At 37.3% G+C, this 16,641-nt stretch overlaps 1 protein-coding gene across 1 annotated transcript in view; it reads right to left on the bottom strand.

Annotated features, from left to right (window-relative positions):
* mr (anaphase promoting complex subunit morula) overlaps positions 1-16,641 on the bottom strand; it is a 122,087-nt gene that overhangs the window by 77,576 nt on the left and 27,870 nt on the right. The window contains exon 3 of the mRNA XM_017611143.1: positions 2,321-2,584. Within this exon, the coding sequence (XP_017466632.1) occupies positions 2,321-2,584 (264 nt within the window). The remainder of the gene's footprint in view (positions 1-2,320; positions 2,585-16,641) is intronic.

Raw genomic sequence — 16,641 nt, 5'->3', positions numbered from 1 at the left:
TTTTTTTATGCAATCCACAACAGCTACCTTAATACAATCAGTCAATAAAGTTTAGGTACAACGAATTTTTTACAATACGGGCAATTATTTTTTTATTATTTTATTATTAAAAAAATAATTGCCCGTATTGTAAAAAATTCGTTGTACCTAAACTTTATTGACTGATTGTATTAAGGTAGCTGTTGTGGATTGCATAAAAAAAATTAATTTGTCTTTTCTTAAAAAAAGGTAGCGCCTCTGGCTTGCATTTTTAAATAAATTATAATTTTCGGTAATTTTTTGTAAAAATGTGGTCAATTCTACAACAAATCCGCAAAAATCAGAGTACCCAACCTTGTACAAAATTTAAGAAAAATCTGCAAAATTTCATTAAAATAATTCACTTTCTATTTACGATCTCTAGAAAATAGTTGAGTTTGCCTATTTAATTTTAGTATAATGAAGTGCAAGTATGAGGACGCTAGGACTTACCAAACAACAAAAAAAAATATTGCTAAATATTAATGGTAAGTCCTAGCTACCTCAAACTTGCACTTTGTTATACTAAAATTGAATGGGCTAATAACTGAGTACTTAACTTTTTTCTAAAGAGTGTAAACTGCAATACGTGGATGGAAATTCGCAGTTTTCTTTAATTTTGCTTAAGGTTTGGAACTTTGATTTTTGTGGTTTTTGGTGTAGAATTAACCATATTTTTATAAAAAATTAGGGGGAAAAAATATTTAAAAAATAGTTGCCGGTATTGTAAAAACTTCACTGTACCTAAACTTTATTGACTGACTGTATATCTTATTTAAGTTAAGTACGACAAAAACTTTCGAAGTACTTCATATACATATAAGCTTAAAAAGAACTGAATTTACTTAAAAATCAATATGCTTAAATTTAGACAAGTAAGACAAAGTGAACTAATATTTTTACTTTTAAGCAGAACGCACTTTTGTTTTTACTTACTACTTAAGTTTAATACTACTACTACTACTAATGTGGTTTATAAATTTTGCAAATTTTTGGGATGCAAAACGAACTAGATCTCATCTGTCGAATTTAGAACTGGTTTGGAACTAGAGCCAAAGGGATGCAACGGGGGACAATTGACACTTCCTAGGACATCGCAATGTTAAATTCGCCAGTCGCTAGCATGCAAAAGAGAATTATTGCGTATTAGTCATGGTTCCAAACGCACTAGAACCGAACCAGTTCCGCACTAGTTCCTACAGGGAAACGATGCATACCAACTAAGCATTTGTAAGTATCTAAGTAAATTCTATGCGTTAATATCACGAAGCAGACATTCGCACATAAAAAAATTTAAACAAAATTACTTGATTTTCAATCGTTTTTTTTTTAATTTTTTTATTAAAAGTCAAACAACTGTCAAAATAAGGCCAACATAGGAATTAAGCTAGTTTGGCTTTATTTGACCAAGATTTAGCTATTATCTTGTGATGGTTAAATAGAACAAGCCTAATAATAAACTTCGTTCAATAGCCGCTTACTATTTTCTTTATATTTTAGAATTAAGCGTGTTGTTAATAGAATAAATGAGCCTAACCTTGGAAGTTATATGTATACAGTCAGTCAATAAAGTTTAGGTACAGCGAATTTTTTACAATACGGGCAACTATTTTTTAAATATTTTATTTTTCGACAATTTTTTATAAAAATGTGGTTGATTCTACAACAAAAAAAAAACAAAATCAGAGTTCCAAGCCTTGTGCAAAATTTAAGAAATTTCTGCAAAATTTAAGAAATTTCTGCAAAATTTCATTCAAATATTGCACTTTTTATTTGCGCTGTGTAGAAAAAAGTTGAGTATCAGTTTTTTAGCCCAGTCAATTTTAGTATAACAAAGCGCAAGTTTGAGGTAAGTAGGACTTACCATTGATTTTTAGCAATTTTTTTGTTGAAGGTGTCGCTCATTTTCTCCATATAAAATAATGTTTGATAATTTTTTTATATGGAAAAAATGTGCGACACCTTCAACAAAAAAAAGTTCCCGAAAATCAATGGTAAGTCCTAGCTTCTTCATACTTGCAATTTATTATACTAAAATTGAATGGGCTAAAAAACTGCATACTGAACATTTTTCTAGAGAGCGTAAATAAAAAGTGCAATATTTTAATGAAATTTTGCAGAATTTTCTTTAATTTTGCACAAGGTTTGGAGTTTTAATTTTTAGGGTTTTTGCTGTAGAATTAACCATATTTAAAAAAAAAAATTGCGAAAAATAAAATATTTAAAAAATAGTTGCCCGTATTGTAAAAAATTCGCTGTACCTAAACTTTATTGACTGACAGTATGTATTAATAAGACTTACCTTTGTGTTGGAAGTGATACAATATGATTGCTTGAGTGGGGGCCACAACCATTTCAATTGTTCGTTCACCTATTTCAATAACAATATTAACTCGTCCTGTTACTGTTCGCCAATTTAACGTTCTATTTCCTTTGTATGCTTCATAGGCTTTTGTATACTTTTCAAATTCATTGGCAATTTCTTCAGGTAGCTCCAAACTTTCTTTATTGAATGACGGCCAAAATTGTGCTGATATTATAAAAGTTGATATATCAAACATTTTATCTGTAAATGGGGCACATAAAATAGGCATTAGAAAATTGGTAGATATTTCAGACTTAAAGCACTTTAAGCAAGGAGCGAAAATAAATACTAAATATCAAGATTTTCGTTATCAGATCATTGCAAAATCGTTAATTTTTATTTATTTTTCCAATCAAGGAAAAAGTTAAATTCCGTTTTTTTTTTGGGTGAATTTAATCGCTATTTTGTGAATCTTATTTTTTCCATCGAAAACGAAGTTGTTGTTGGAGTAGCGGCTACTAAAACCCGCTCGGGTCGGCTCATCCATCAACGTTGTCGTCAGGGTCAGCCATAATCCTGGTCGTTCATTGTGTAGAATTTCGAATCGTCTATCTGGTCAGCCAAGTCGAACCATAAATACGATTTCTTCGATTGTATCGGTTCCTGTGGTGCGATTCACTACGCGATTTTAACAACTGCTGTTATTGTTAAGTCAGCAAAACAACAATTTTAACAACATAGCTATTCAGTAAACGTTTTCCTAACAACATTCGTTAGCGCCAAATCAACTGTTGTTGTTAACGATAACAAAGGCCGCTAATTTGATGACGCACAGTGGCCAATTTTTGGAAAACCCTGGCCAAAAGTCCAAAAAAAAATTGGTGCATTCGTATGCATAACCATCTTATATTGTTAGGAGGGCTCTACTGCGTATCGTTATGAGACAACAAGTCGATTTTCTTAAGGCATTTAATGTTACAGGAGATCGAAGTGACTGTTGCTAGCAATTCGCTCTAAACTTTTCGTAAATTAGAGTTTTCGTCATTGTTAAAATCGTGGTATTATCTTTAAAAAAATAACAGTTTTCAAGCATTTGCTCATGGACATTGTAATCTAGAGTATGTAAAACATGTTTTTTCATATTGTCACGCCATTTAAAAACTGACGTAAGACATAGATATTCACGGATTGATCTTTTTTGTTTACTCATGATGGATTAGGAAAATAGTTACGAGAGGTCGAGATGGGCGGTCTAATTTTCTTTTTCATATATATTGAAGTTTTTTCGATCCACCTTGGTTAAAACCACCTGCCACAAGCCGCCACTGTAGCTTGGACATCAGTTTTTATACGTGATTCTAAATTTTTTTATGTTTAAAAGATTTAAATTATGTATGTAAAAAATATTTCTGTCAAGATTTTGATGTTTTAAAGATTGGATGTTTTTAGAATTTAAATGATGTCAGAAAGTACTACTATATTAGAGTGCTCATCCATGGGCCTCTCATTATTTAATGGGCAACCCTGCCAATTGGGTAACTTTTCGAAGAAACCCAAGAGTCAAGGAATAAGGATATTAAAAAATATCGGCTGCTTGTATCCTCGGGCCCTGTCATTTCAAGATTACGTTTAAACCCACCAAAACAAAATCATAAACTGTCGTCAGATGCCATTAAATTATTATCAACTGTTGTAAATGCGGATGCGGAATTGCCATCAGTAAATATAGATACGAGCTTGGATACTTCAGATGACTGCGATGACGGTGTATAAAATTGTTATCTTAAAAATATATTCCTGTACCAACAAATATGTATGTCTTGTTTATTGATTCATTCAAAATCCCGCAGTTCCCGTGTAACTTTCAACATCAAGATTTTTAGAAACAAACATTAAGACCTCGTTAGTGTTTGTCCGAGCTTCTCTTCCGATTTGCTAAAAATCTGATTATTTTAAGCGTACACAGCAGCCATTATGGATCAGCCATTTTGAATTTCGAAATTATGTGGTGAAATTTAAAACCAGAAACCAAAATAAAGACGAATACACAAGGTTTGATTACAATTGAACCAAGCTTCGACTTTTGGCCAGCTTTTTCGAAAAATTGGCCACTGTGCGACGTCTAGATTGGTATTGTTAATAAAACATAAAAGGTACGTCCTACAATTTTTTCGTATGAAAAAAATGGACAGCACAGCTAGCAAAAACAAATATCAAAAATCAAAGGATTTTTCAGCAACATCAAACTTGCACTTCATTGTACTAAGATTTAATGGGCTACAAAATCGCATAAATAATTTTTTTATAATTTTACAATAGGGCGTAAAATTAATATAGAAATCTGGAAGTTAAAACGTGATAATTATATTTTTTAATCTTACAGAAACTGAATATGCATTGAATTTAAAGGAATTGAATAATTAAAGTTTTCAATTTAATACGTGTACATCGTTTATTAAAAATATAAATATCATGTATGTGCATATTTAAATATTTCTTTATTAATCATCATGACATTAGCATAATAAAATCAGTATTGAAAATAAATATGTACAAAATGTGCATACCGATTTTTTTTTTTAATATTAACAAACTTTTTCATGTTAAATGATGTATGTGTATTTTTTGTTTTTAATAATTTTGTTTTAAATAGTTCCATCTACTATATAACAACAGAAACCACATGAATATAAGTTAGTTTTAAAGCTTGCACAAAATTCACAAAAATCAATCAAACTTTAAAAAATTTTCACCAAGATTTCAAACTTTTTATTCAGAATCTTTAAATGATTTTCGGGTATGATTTCAAGTTTCAAGTCGCTAAAAGTTACAGTTGATTTTTTAGAATTTTTTTTGTGGAGTGTGTTGCGCATTTTCTTCCATATAAAATGCTTGTGAACTTTGTGCTCACACGAGCGCCTTGGCATATGCAACAGATTTATGTCCATTAGCGGCAGCAGAGTTAGTGAATCGCACAATCGTTACTGCAAACAACAAAACGACAAGTCGCATTGTTAAAAGTTAGTGAATCGCACTACTGGTCCACTTCCCGGAAAAAATAATCATATATACTAATCTAGACAAAAAGCTGCCTACGTACCAAATTTTAAGCAAATCGGACCATAAATACGATTTTTTCTAATAGATCGGTCCCTGATCCACTTCCCGGAAACGAGAAAAAAGCTACCTACTTACCAAATTTTAAGCAAATCGGACCATAAATACGATTTTTTCTAATAGATCGGTCCCTGATCCACTTCCCGGAAACGAGAAAAAAGCTACCTACTTACCAAATTTTAAGCAAATCGGACCATAACACGATTTTTTCCACCTACCGGAAAAAAGTAATTGTTTTTTGGCCTATGAAATGGTGGTTGCTGAAAGCTATTTAAAACAAAATTTTATCAAAATCGGACGAGCGGTTCGCGAGATTACCTGTTACAAAGAAAAGGGACTTCTCTTTATATAACTAGTATAGATTAAGCAAATCGGACCATAACACGATTTTTTCCACCTACCGGAAAAAAGTAATTGTTTTTTGGCCTATGAAATGGTGGTTGCTGAAAGCTATTTAAAACAAAATTTTATCAAAATCGGACGAGCGGTTCGCGAGATTACCTGTTACAAAGAAAAGGGACTTCTCTTTATATAACTAGTATAGATTAAGCAAATCGGACCATAAATACGATTTTTTCGAATAGATCGGTCCCTGGTCCACTTCGCGGAAAAAAGGATCCTATATGCTAATCTAGGCAAAAAGCTACCTACGTACCAAATTTAAAGAAAATCTGACCATAAATAGGATTTTTTCGAATAGATCGGTCCCTGGTCCACTTCGCGGAAAAAAGGATCCTATATGCTAATCTAGGCAAAAAGCTACCTACGTACCAAATTTAAAGAAAATCTGACCATAAATAGGATTTTTTCGAATAGATCGGTCCCTGGTACACTTCGCGGAGAAAATGATCGTATATGCTAATCTAGGTAAAAAGCTACCTACGTACCAAATTTTCAGCAAATCGGACCATAATAAGATTTTTTCGAATAGATCGGTCCCTGGTCCACCTACCGGAAAAAAGTAAATTTTATTTGGCCTAAAACATGGTGGTTGCTGAAAGATATTTATGTGCAAAATTTCATGAAAATCGGACCAGCCGTTCGCGAAATTACCTGCTACAAAGAAATGGGACTTTAAACTTTAACTTATTTGGTTTATGTTATGCAACAGACTACACGCAATTTCAGTTTATTTTAAGTGATGGACAAAATTAAATGATAATAATTCATATAAGCAAAGAAAATTTGTTTTTTAAAAAGTATTCGATACTACGAGTACTTTGCAAAGTATCGAGTAAAATCACCAAATAAGGTATCGAGTATTAATGTACTCATTTTTATACCCTCGTTCGAACCCTACTTGGGAGACTTATCGCAATGCACACTGGCGGAAGTGGATTTTTTTTTGGCATAAATTCAAGATTTTTATAGCAATATTTTCTTTATATCAGTTATTTTTATAAACGTACATATGTCAATTAAGAAAATCTCCAAATAACAAAATTGAAGTTTCAACAATGTGCTTTCAGTGCGCTTTCAAAGTCATAAAGGCATCAATTCAAGATTTTTATAGCAACATTTTCTTTATATCAGTTATTTTTATAAACGTACATATGTCAATTAAGAAAATCTCCAAATAACAAAATTGAAGTTTCAACAATGTGCTTTCAGTGCGCTTTCAAAGTCATAAAGGCATCAATTCAAGATTTTTATAGCAACATTTTCTTTATATCAGTTATTTTTATAAACGTACATATGTCAATTAAGAAAATCTCCAAATAACAAATTTGAAGTTTCAACCCTGTGCTTTCAGTGCGCTTTCAAAGTCAAGTGGTGCAAAATTATTAGTCTTGTGAAAGGTTGCGTAAATATAAATAAACAAAGTTAGATATTGAAAATAATTTCAAGGTATTTCTAATAATAATTAGTTAATGTGCATATCGTGTGTGTGTTTGTTTGTTGTTATTTAATGTGTTTATAGTGCGTATTTAAAGAAAAATACTAAACAATATTTTTGTGTTCCGTGGAGTAGAACTAGAAACTAACAAGTGATAACGCGAACTAATAACACTGTGCCACTGAGAGTCGATGTCTGGGGCGGAATGATTCCAACTCTCAATGAAAGACCAAGACCCATATAGTAAAACCTCAAAATCGTTTTACATTATTTGGTAAAATTTCTGCTACGGCTATTTTAAATTTGTAATATTTTGCCCAAGGGTCTTTCGAATAAATGAAAAAAATAAAAATACATATCGGAGGGAAATATGTTGTTTCGGGACATAGAGTAAAATTTTACGAGGAGTAATTTTGTACAATATTTTAACCCCTAATCTCCCTCAAAAAAGGGTCGTTTTGGCCCTTTTCTCTAGAAAGTCCGGATAAAATGGCGTTTTGAAGGTCGCAAGAGGGTTAAAATCTTCTAGAAAATTATTAGCCATAAAATCAGCATTGGCATCATCGATGTGATCAGAATCTGAGTCACACATGAGGTCCAGGTGTGATTCCAATGCTGGCTCTACTGCGTCATCTTGAAATTCTTCACGATCGCGATCATCAAACACGTGCTTACTCCATCAACAAATTTCTGCAAGAATTGCATCCGGTGCTTTTTTCCCTATATCTGTATTGTTTTTTCTTTTTAATTAAAATAAGTTAAAATATTTTTGTGTTACACGTATTTACTACCTCATTTCAAATGGAAGAGCAACTTGATGGGAGGGCTGGCCGTGCACATCGGACTCAGTGGATACCTGCTTGTTGAAATGAGCCAGATGATGATGTAAGTAGTAAATTTTTAAGGACATGTACTTTTTGGTACATATTTACCACAGCAGTAGCAAAGTAGTATCTGACTTGCACGCTTCCATTTTACTGTTTCAATAAAATTACTATGTTCTATCGAAAGATTATTTACACTTAGGTTACTTGTTTAAACAATTGGAGCTAGCGTTACATACATGTATGAACAATATACCTGTATAAAATAAAGCATTAATTTTTTTTTATATTCCAAGGGAATACATGATTTTTGATTTTCTGTACACTCACAGATTCTTTGTACAAAGATTTTGTCTGAGAGAACCCCTAGTAAAATTTTATGGCAAATAATTTACTAGAATATTTTAACCCTCTAGCGCCCTTCAAAATGCCATTTTATTTGGATTTTCTAAAAAAGGGGCCAAAACGACCCTTTTGTGAGGGAGATAACGGGCTAAAATGTGCTACAAAATTATTCCTCGAAAAATTTTTACTATATGTCCAGAAACAACATATTTCTCTCCTATATGTATTTTTACTCTTTTTATTCATTTATTCTAAAGACACTTGGCAAAATATTGCAAAGTTAAAATAGCCATAGCAAAGAAATTTGACCAAAGAATGCAAAACGATTTTGAGGTTTTACTATATGGGTCTAGGTCTTTCATCCTGCGTTGGAATTATTGCGCCTCCAAAAATGCTGCTGCACAGTGTAATAAAAAATGCCTAATAATAATTAGATTTTATTTGAGTAATAACAGTTTTTGCTAATTTTTCCAAAATTTAACATTTTAAGCGAAGTACACGTAGAAATCTATGTATCCTCATTACATAGAATAAAACAAATTCGGAATTTTTGACCACGTTAATCTTGAAAACTACTGAACGGATTTGTGAAAATTTTTTAATAATTTTAATTCTTTAGGCCTGAGAATTTCTATATGGTTGCCATCTGTCTAAAAAATTATAAGATCCGCACCGTTCGTTGGATTACAGAAAATGAAGTGTCAAATGAATGTGCTTGGCCTCTAGATATCCAATAATGTATTATCTTTCCAGTAGGGCTGCCACCATTTTAAAAGTTATAATATCTTCACAGTTAGTTAGACTAAAAATGAGATGCAAGGTAAGGGCTAAGATCAGGACCTTACCGGGGTCACACAGGGCGGATCGTGAACGGTCTACTCCGGTAAGTTAGCTGCGAATAACCAAGAAGCAGTTCAGACCAAGAGCAGCAGAAGACGAGGGCCTGATTTAAAAGATCAGAAGTAGTAGCTGATGACCTGCTGGACCAATTTGTTCTTGGACAAAGAGCAGACGCTGTCATCCTCAGTGAACCCTATAGATAGAACTAAGGAAACCTGGCATGTTGACCAATCATGCTCGGCCGCGATATGGATTGCTAACCCCAACCACCGCGCAAAGGACAAAAATTTACATTATTAAAAAAAAATACGGCCTAAATTTTAAGCCACTAAACGACCAGTTCGAGCAACAAATACTTCACCAACACATTTCTGAATATCTGGGAACGGTTATACATCAAATTCAACAACAATATCAACAAGGGCAAGCAAACAAGAATAGCAACAACAGCAGCATCAAAGACAACAACTGCAACAATTATATCAACAACTACAATAATTATAACAACTACAAATAAATTTACGTAACAACGGCAGTGGGCAGATATCAATGGATCTATCAAGCAACAATCCATTTTGAAAGATAAGCTATTTAGTTTTGATTATTATTATTAATATAAATTCTTTAATAGTGGAGTAGTTTTTCTTATTTGTACATTACTCATACATACATACATATTACTGAAGTTTGTGCAACTTCAGTAATAATTCCACAATTTTGGACTAATTGCCCGGATGCACGCTTTATACTAGCAGAAATGCAATTTAGTAAAAAAAATATAACACAAGAAAATACTAAGTATGAACATATTATTACGGCACTTCCACAAGAAGTCATTGTTACGATTTTGGATTTCATTCAAAATGCACCACAAAATAACAGATTCACTGAATAAAAGAAAGTCTTAGTCGAAAGACATTCTTTAAGTGAGATTTCAATATTGGATAATGTAGAATTAAAATATGTTATACATACTAATATTTATTAAATTTGCTTGTTTTGTGAATACCTTCAATTTCAAATTTATTTTACTTTATTGTTAATGATTTGAAATGGAAATTATGTTTTTCAAAAAATTTTCATTATTCAAAAAGCTTTCTAAAAGAACATACATAAAATATATTCAGAGCTCAACTTTAATTATTTTAATAATTTATTACAACTATACTAAGAAAGCACTTGCGGCCGAGATACAGAAGAGTAAACTGAACTGCTGGAAAGCGTTATGTGACGAATTGGATTGTGATCCCTGGGGCAAGGGATACTAAATAGTCATGAAAAAGTTCCATACCCATGGATGAGGTTCGAATTAAGAATATAGTGGATTCCCACGACAGCCGGTTCTACGTACGGGAATGACTCGGGTTTTACCCGACCAAGGGCTGTTGTTTCGGCGATCTAACCCCGTTTAGGTCGGCGAAGTATCTCAGAAGTTGTTCGTCCATAGGGCTACATTTGTTACGTATTCTTCTGCTCAGGGCTGGCATTGACTCAAACCCAGGGCCAGAAACATACACCTGCTGTGTATGCCAGAGACGACTAAACCACAACTCCACCTCAGTAAAGTGCAATGCTTGCGACGGGTGGAGTCACTTCAGAGTCTGCTCAGGACTACGGACCCATCGGCAGTGGACCACATCATTTGTGACCCCCTGCTGCTCAAACAGAGCATCCGTCACGGCTAACCCCAGTCCACCTGATCAGCTCAACACAAACACCACAGCACCACACCACAACAACACAATAGACCACACCACAGCCCCCACAGACCACACAACAGACACAACCCCACCACCACCCACACGCCGCCGCCAACAACTCCTGGTTTCTCCTACAATCTTCACGGTATGTCAGACCAGGATATTCCGTAACGTGACATCAGTCAAGTGCAACACCTGCTTTGGCTGGTGCCACTTTAGGGCATGTTCAGGTCTGCGCGCCACGGGAGATTGGACGAGGAACTTCGAGGGCCCGTGTTGCGCCGCTCGGTCGAAAACCCCAATTGTCACGCCACCCACTAACACCACAGGGCGGCAACCTCCACAGCGGCGCACACAGCAAATGGCGGCAAGGCCACACACATCCCTCACACCCCGCATAGCAACACGTCTCCCGAACCACATGAAGCTCCTTCAATTTTACTGTAACGGACTTCAGAGCAAGATCGAGGAGATAACCGTATTCATGGGAAGGCATGGTATATTGATAGCTACGGTCCAAGAGACGAAGTTGCACAGCTCTCTCTGGCGTGAGTAAGCTTTGGTCTACCGTGAGGTCACTGTCCAAACCGACGAAGCACGACGACAGGGTGAAATTTCTTTCGGCGACCATGCTTCGTTGGATCCGGAGCGTACGCGAGCTATTTTAGCCGGCAGTTCATACTGGATCCTCCGGTGTACAAAGCCAAGCGTCGAGTGACGAGACGGCTGCACAAACTGCCAACAACTTGTGTCCCACTTCACTAGCGGTGAAGTTCAGGTGGCCACCGGGAAGCTTCCAAAGCCATGGGTCAAGATGGAATATGCATGTTGATGCTGAAAAATTTGGGACCTGCGGGAGTAGCGTACCTAGAGTAGGTCCTCAATATGTCAATGGCCACTCTCATCATCCCAGACATCTGGAAGATGGGGAGAGTGGTCCCACTGCTCAAACCGGGGGGACCAGCTACCAAAGGAGAGTCTTACTGCCCGATAGACACCAGAGGCCTTGCTGCTCCCGTATTTCACGAACCTCCTGACCCCAGCGAAGCATCAGCATGGTTTCCGAAAAGTGCGCAGTACAACAACAGCACTTAACGCCATAAACACTCAGATAACATTGGCCTTAACCACAACCGTCTCTGTGAGAGACCTATTCTAGTAGCGTTGGACCTGTCAAATGCGTTTGGCACCATCAGCCACTCCAAGCTACTAGAAGAAATAGAGGCCTCCTCTCTCCCACAGAGGTTCCAACGGTGGCAAGCGAATTATCTGAGTGGTCGACACTCCTCGGTAATGTTTAGAGACAAATCGAGCAAACTCGAAAAAATAAAAGAGAGGGTTCCACAGGGTTGTGTCCTTTCCCTACTACTGTTTAGCTTTTACTTTGCAAAGCTCCCTCAACCACCACAGGGAGTCTCGATTGTCTCTTACGCCGACGATTGCTCGATCATGGCGTCTGGGAATGGAATTGATGACTTGTGTTCGAAAGTAAACGGGTATCTCTCCGAGCCTACTCGCTTCTTCATTGCAAGGAGCTTAATCCTCTCTCCTACAAAATCCTCTGCGACCTTGTTCACCACCTGGACGAAGGAGGTCAGGCCACCGCTGGGAATTTACGTCGATGATACACCAATTCCGACGGTGAATAACCCCTAAATACTCGGAGTAACCTTCGACAGTCTGCTCTGATTCTCTGCGCACGCAACCGCTATTGTCAACAAAGTACAAAGCCGCTCCAAGGTCCTCAAGTCTCTAGCTGGCAGTACTTGGGGCAAAGACAAAAAAACAGTGCGGTCGCCGGGGACTAGTTGGACGCAGTGGACGAAGCTGCAGACTACACAAAACACCGCACTACGGACAGCGACTAGATGCCTTCTCGAAACATCGCTTCGTATGCCCGGAAAACCCGACAACACTAACGCCTTTGTCCCTGTCGACCGACCCCATTGGGGCTGCACGCTTCCTGGGGCTTCCGTTAGTGGAGATTGACGACAACGACTGAGATATTAACCGATCTGGGCGGGGTTGTTGTAGCCGCTACAACAACAACATGGAGAATCTGCTCAAAATATGCTTGACGTTAGCCACAGAAAACGACGGAGGCTTTTCACGCCGACAACATGGCTTCAAGAAGGGACACTCAACTATAGGAGCAATTAGTGAAGTAGTCGAGGCGGTACATAAAGCCGAAGAAGCGTGCCACCAGGCGCGGCCAATAGTGCTGCTAGTCGCACTGGACGTCAAGAACGCCTTCAACTCGACAAGATGGGACAACATGCTGGAGGCCTTGAAACGGTCATTCTAAGATCCAACATACTTGACAGATATATTCGGGACTATCTCAGAGACCATTGGCTTTTGTACGACACAACACAAGATCAGAGAAAGAGACGTATAACCGGCGGACGACGTGGCCGCCGTCATAATAGCAAGAAACATCCAGCTAGCGCAACTCAAGCTGAACCAGGTAATACGCAGCGTCAGTGGATGGATGAGCGATCACGGTATGCAGTTGGCTACAGCCAAAACAACGATCGTGCTCCTCACCAAGAAACGAATCCCAACAATTACAAACATGATGGTCGGACCTAAGCCCGTGACAACTTCTAGGTCTACAAAAAACCTAGGGGTGAAGCAAACTAGGGTGACAGCAAACTCACATTCTGGGAACACATTCAAGGAGTATGTGAAAAAGCTGCGCAGAGGGCTGATGGCGAACGTGGGCGGCCCGAAGCCATGCGGTATGAAACTTTTGATTACAGTAGTCCAGTCGGTGCTCCTGTTCGGGGCAGAAATATGGACCGACGCATTGACGCGGTTCTAGTTATTTCTGGCGTCATGCCAATTGAGATACTTGCTTACGAGCAAAAAGATATTTACAATCTCAGTGCCGAGATAGGCCGAGCAGCTGCTGCGGCAAGGGCACGCGCGGGGTAATGATCTCGAGTGCAGACAAGTGGGAAGCAGTTGCAAGATACGTGAAATTCGTACTCCGCTGCAAACGAGAAGATGGAGGAAGTAGTATAGAGAATAGCGTCCGTCCAGCGCATAAAGCTTTTCCCTCTCCTACGAAAAAAATAAAATAATTATGAGGTGCAAAGTGAAAGGATACGGTCCCCGGATGTGGAATAAGGTTTTGATTTTTTTTAGCGTGGTTGCCACCTTTTTAAAAATTACTACCTTACAAATACATATGAATTTTTTGTTAATGACATCAGATTTGCATAGCTCATCCAATTTACAAAAAAATAAGGTGCCAAGAGCTTGGTCTATAGATTTGCAATCAATTTTTATTTTTTCGTAAGGGTTGCTCCCTGTTTGAAAAGTCGCAACGAAAGAGTGCTAAGAAATCTTTCGTTTGAATATTTAACCCATTTTTGAGGTGTTTGAAGGAGATTGGTATCAATCGAAAAACGTTTGATAGGCTTTATTCAGAACTATATTTAGTAGGGTTGCCACATGTTTAAACAAGCAAATTCAACTTGAATTGTGGCGATTAGGTAATTGAAATATGTATCACAATATGGGTGCCACACGAAATGGGTTTAAGCAAGTTTTGAAAAAGGTTATCGTTCAAAAGCAACGTTGTATATGGGGAGAGGAGAAGGCGAGGTGTACGGGTTATCTGATCGGTCCAAAAGTTGGTGGAGGTGCGGTGTTGGTGGAGGTGCGGTTGTGTCCGTGTGTGCGTCTATTGTTGTGTTATTGGTGTCGTGTTGCTCGGAGGAGCTCCGGTGTGCAGTGAAGGCGGTCTGGTTAGCATAGCATGGGGCCACGAACGGCGTGGTCCACTGGCGGTGCATTCTTAAGCCCGAGCAGGTGCGGGGAGAGTCCACCCGTCGCAAGTGTTGCACCTGACCGAGGTGGAGTTTGCATACGCAGCAGGGGTTTATTTCTGGTCCTGGGTTTGACGCTATGCCAGCCCTGAGCAGATATAGCACCAAACGCGAACACCGATTAAGAGGTTTCGCTGACCTAAACGGTGTTATATCGCAGAAACAACAGCCATTGGTCGGAGAAAACCATGAGTCATTGCGTTACGTAGACCAGCTGTCGTGGGAATGAAACGAAAACGATCGTTATTTTAGCTTTTTTCTAACATTTTAATCTATCCAATAAACTCCGTTTTTGTGTCCGTTTTAAATACCTTATGATCGCACAAATATTGCGGTTTTCTTTCCAAAACGCAAACTTGCGTGCTCCACAATTCATAAATCGCGAAATTTTTGCAACTTGAAATCGGTTGGCGTTGAGACGGTGGAATGAAAAATAAATGGCAAAATTCATATAAATTAGAAGCAAACCTAGTTTTTAGTAACCACATGTTTTTTGTGATGTTTTTGGCATAATACAATAACCTTTTTATGTTGATTTTATTTAATTTAAATTTCGCAAGTGATAATACCACCCAACAAGATAACGGTTAATGGCCAAACGATGAAAATTAGTGACGAATACTGACCAATCGATTGCATATAGTTTTTTTTTCCTAAATGTTTGGATGGAATTCTAGACTGAGCCTTTTTTATTCATGCTCAACATGTCACACCCTTCCATGGGCGTAGCCCGGTAGGGGCAGGGGGGTGCTCGAGCCCCCCCCCCTAACTTTCAAATTTTCCTTATATATATATATAAAATAGTACCCTGAAATGCCAGCTTAATAGGGTCATATAAGTTATAAGTGCAAATATAGGATAGCAACAACGCCCAAAATTCTGAAACTTTGTATTGATCTATACAATGAACTATTTAAAACCATAAGCAGAGGACATAATTAGCAGAAAAACTCCGACAAAGTAAGTAGTAGCTAATTTGGTTTGCGTGATCGTCACACCCGTTACAGTGACTCAAATTGATATACATAACTCTTTTGGATAAATTTTATGGAATTTTCATTCTAGGCATTATGTCTACCGCTGAAACCTTACATAAAATAATCGCTTGTTGTTTTGCTGTGAATTACTTCTAAAAAGATAGACTTCAAAGTATGACCTCTTGGGAGCCTTTGCTGATCCAAATTGTATTGAAGATGTAGAAGTTCTAAGCACTAAAGCGAAACTCCAAGGATGAGTGTCCATAGCAATGCAATTGACAATTATCTATATCTATACTACTATATATTTTGAAAGCCGTTTTTTGCGATCGCAAAGCTCGAGAACGGCCAAACCGATTTATTTGAAATTTCGGGCAGCTGCTTGGGACGTCCCAAGGATGGTTATAGGCTAAAAAAAATCAATACATAAAAAAGGCGTGGCACCTCCCATACAAACCGATTTTTTCATACTGCATATCTCTGGAAGTGTTCATGGTAGAATACTGGAACTTGGTATGGAAATATATGAAGCCAAACGCATACTCATGGAGAAAAATTGGGGTTATTGGAAAAGGGGGCGTGGCACCTCCCATACAAACTGAGTTTTTCATACTGAATATCTGGAAATGTTAGAGTACTGGAACTTGGTGTGGAGATATATGAAATCAAAGGCATACTCATGGAGAAAATTCGGCTGTTTGAAAAGAGGGCGTGCGACGTACATACGTATATATAATTCTTATTTTGTGTGTTTTTGAGTGGCTCTCTAGTTTCACAATTTAACCCGCCAGTTGGCGCTGGAGTTAAGTTATTTCTAAAAATCTTATTTCGGATCCGCTTTG

This window comes from Rhagoletis zephyria, unplaced genomic scaffold, assembly GCF_001687245.7.
Source record: "Rhagoletis zephyria isolate East Lansing unplaced genomic scaffold, Rhagoletis_zephyria_1.1 Rzeph_scaffold_00373, whole genome shotgun sequence".
Lineage (NCBI taxonomy): Eukaryota > Metazoa > Arthropoda > Insecta > Diptera > Tephritidae > Rhagoletis > Rhagoletis zephyria.
The sequence above is the reverse complement of the archived record's forward strand: the minus strand, read 5'-3'. Positions and strand labels throughout refer to the sequence as shown.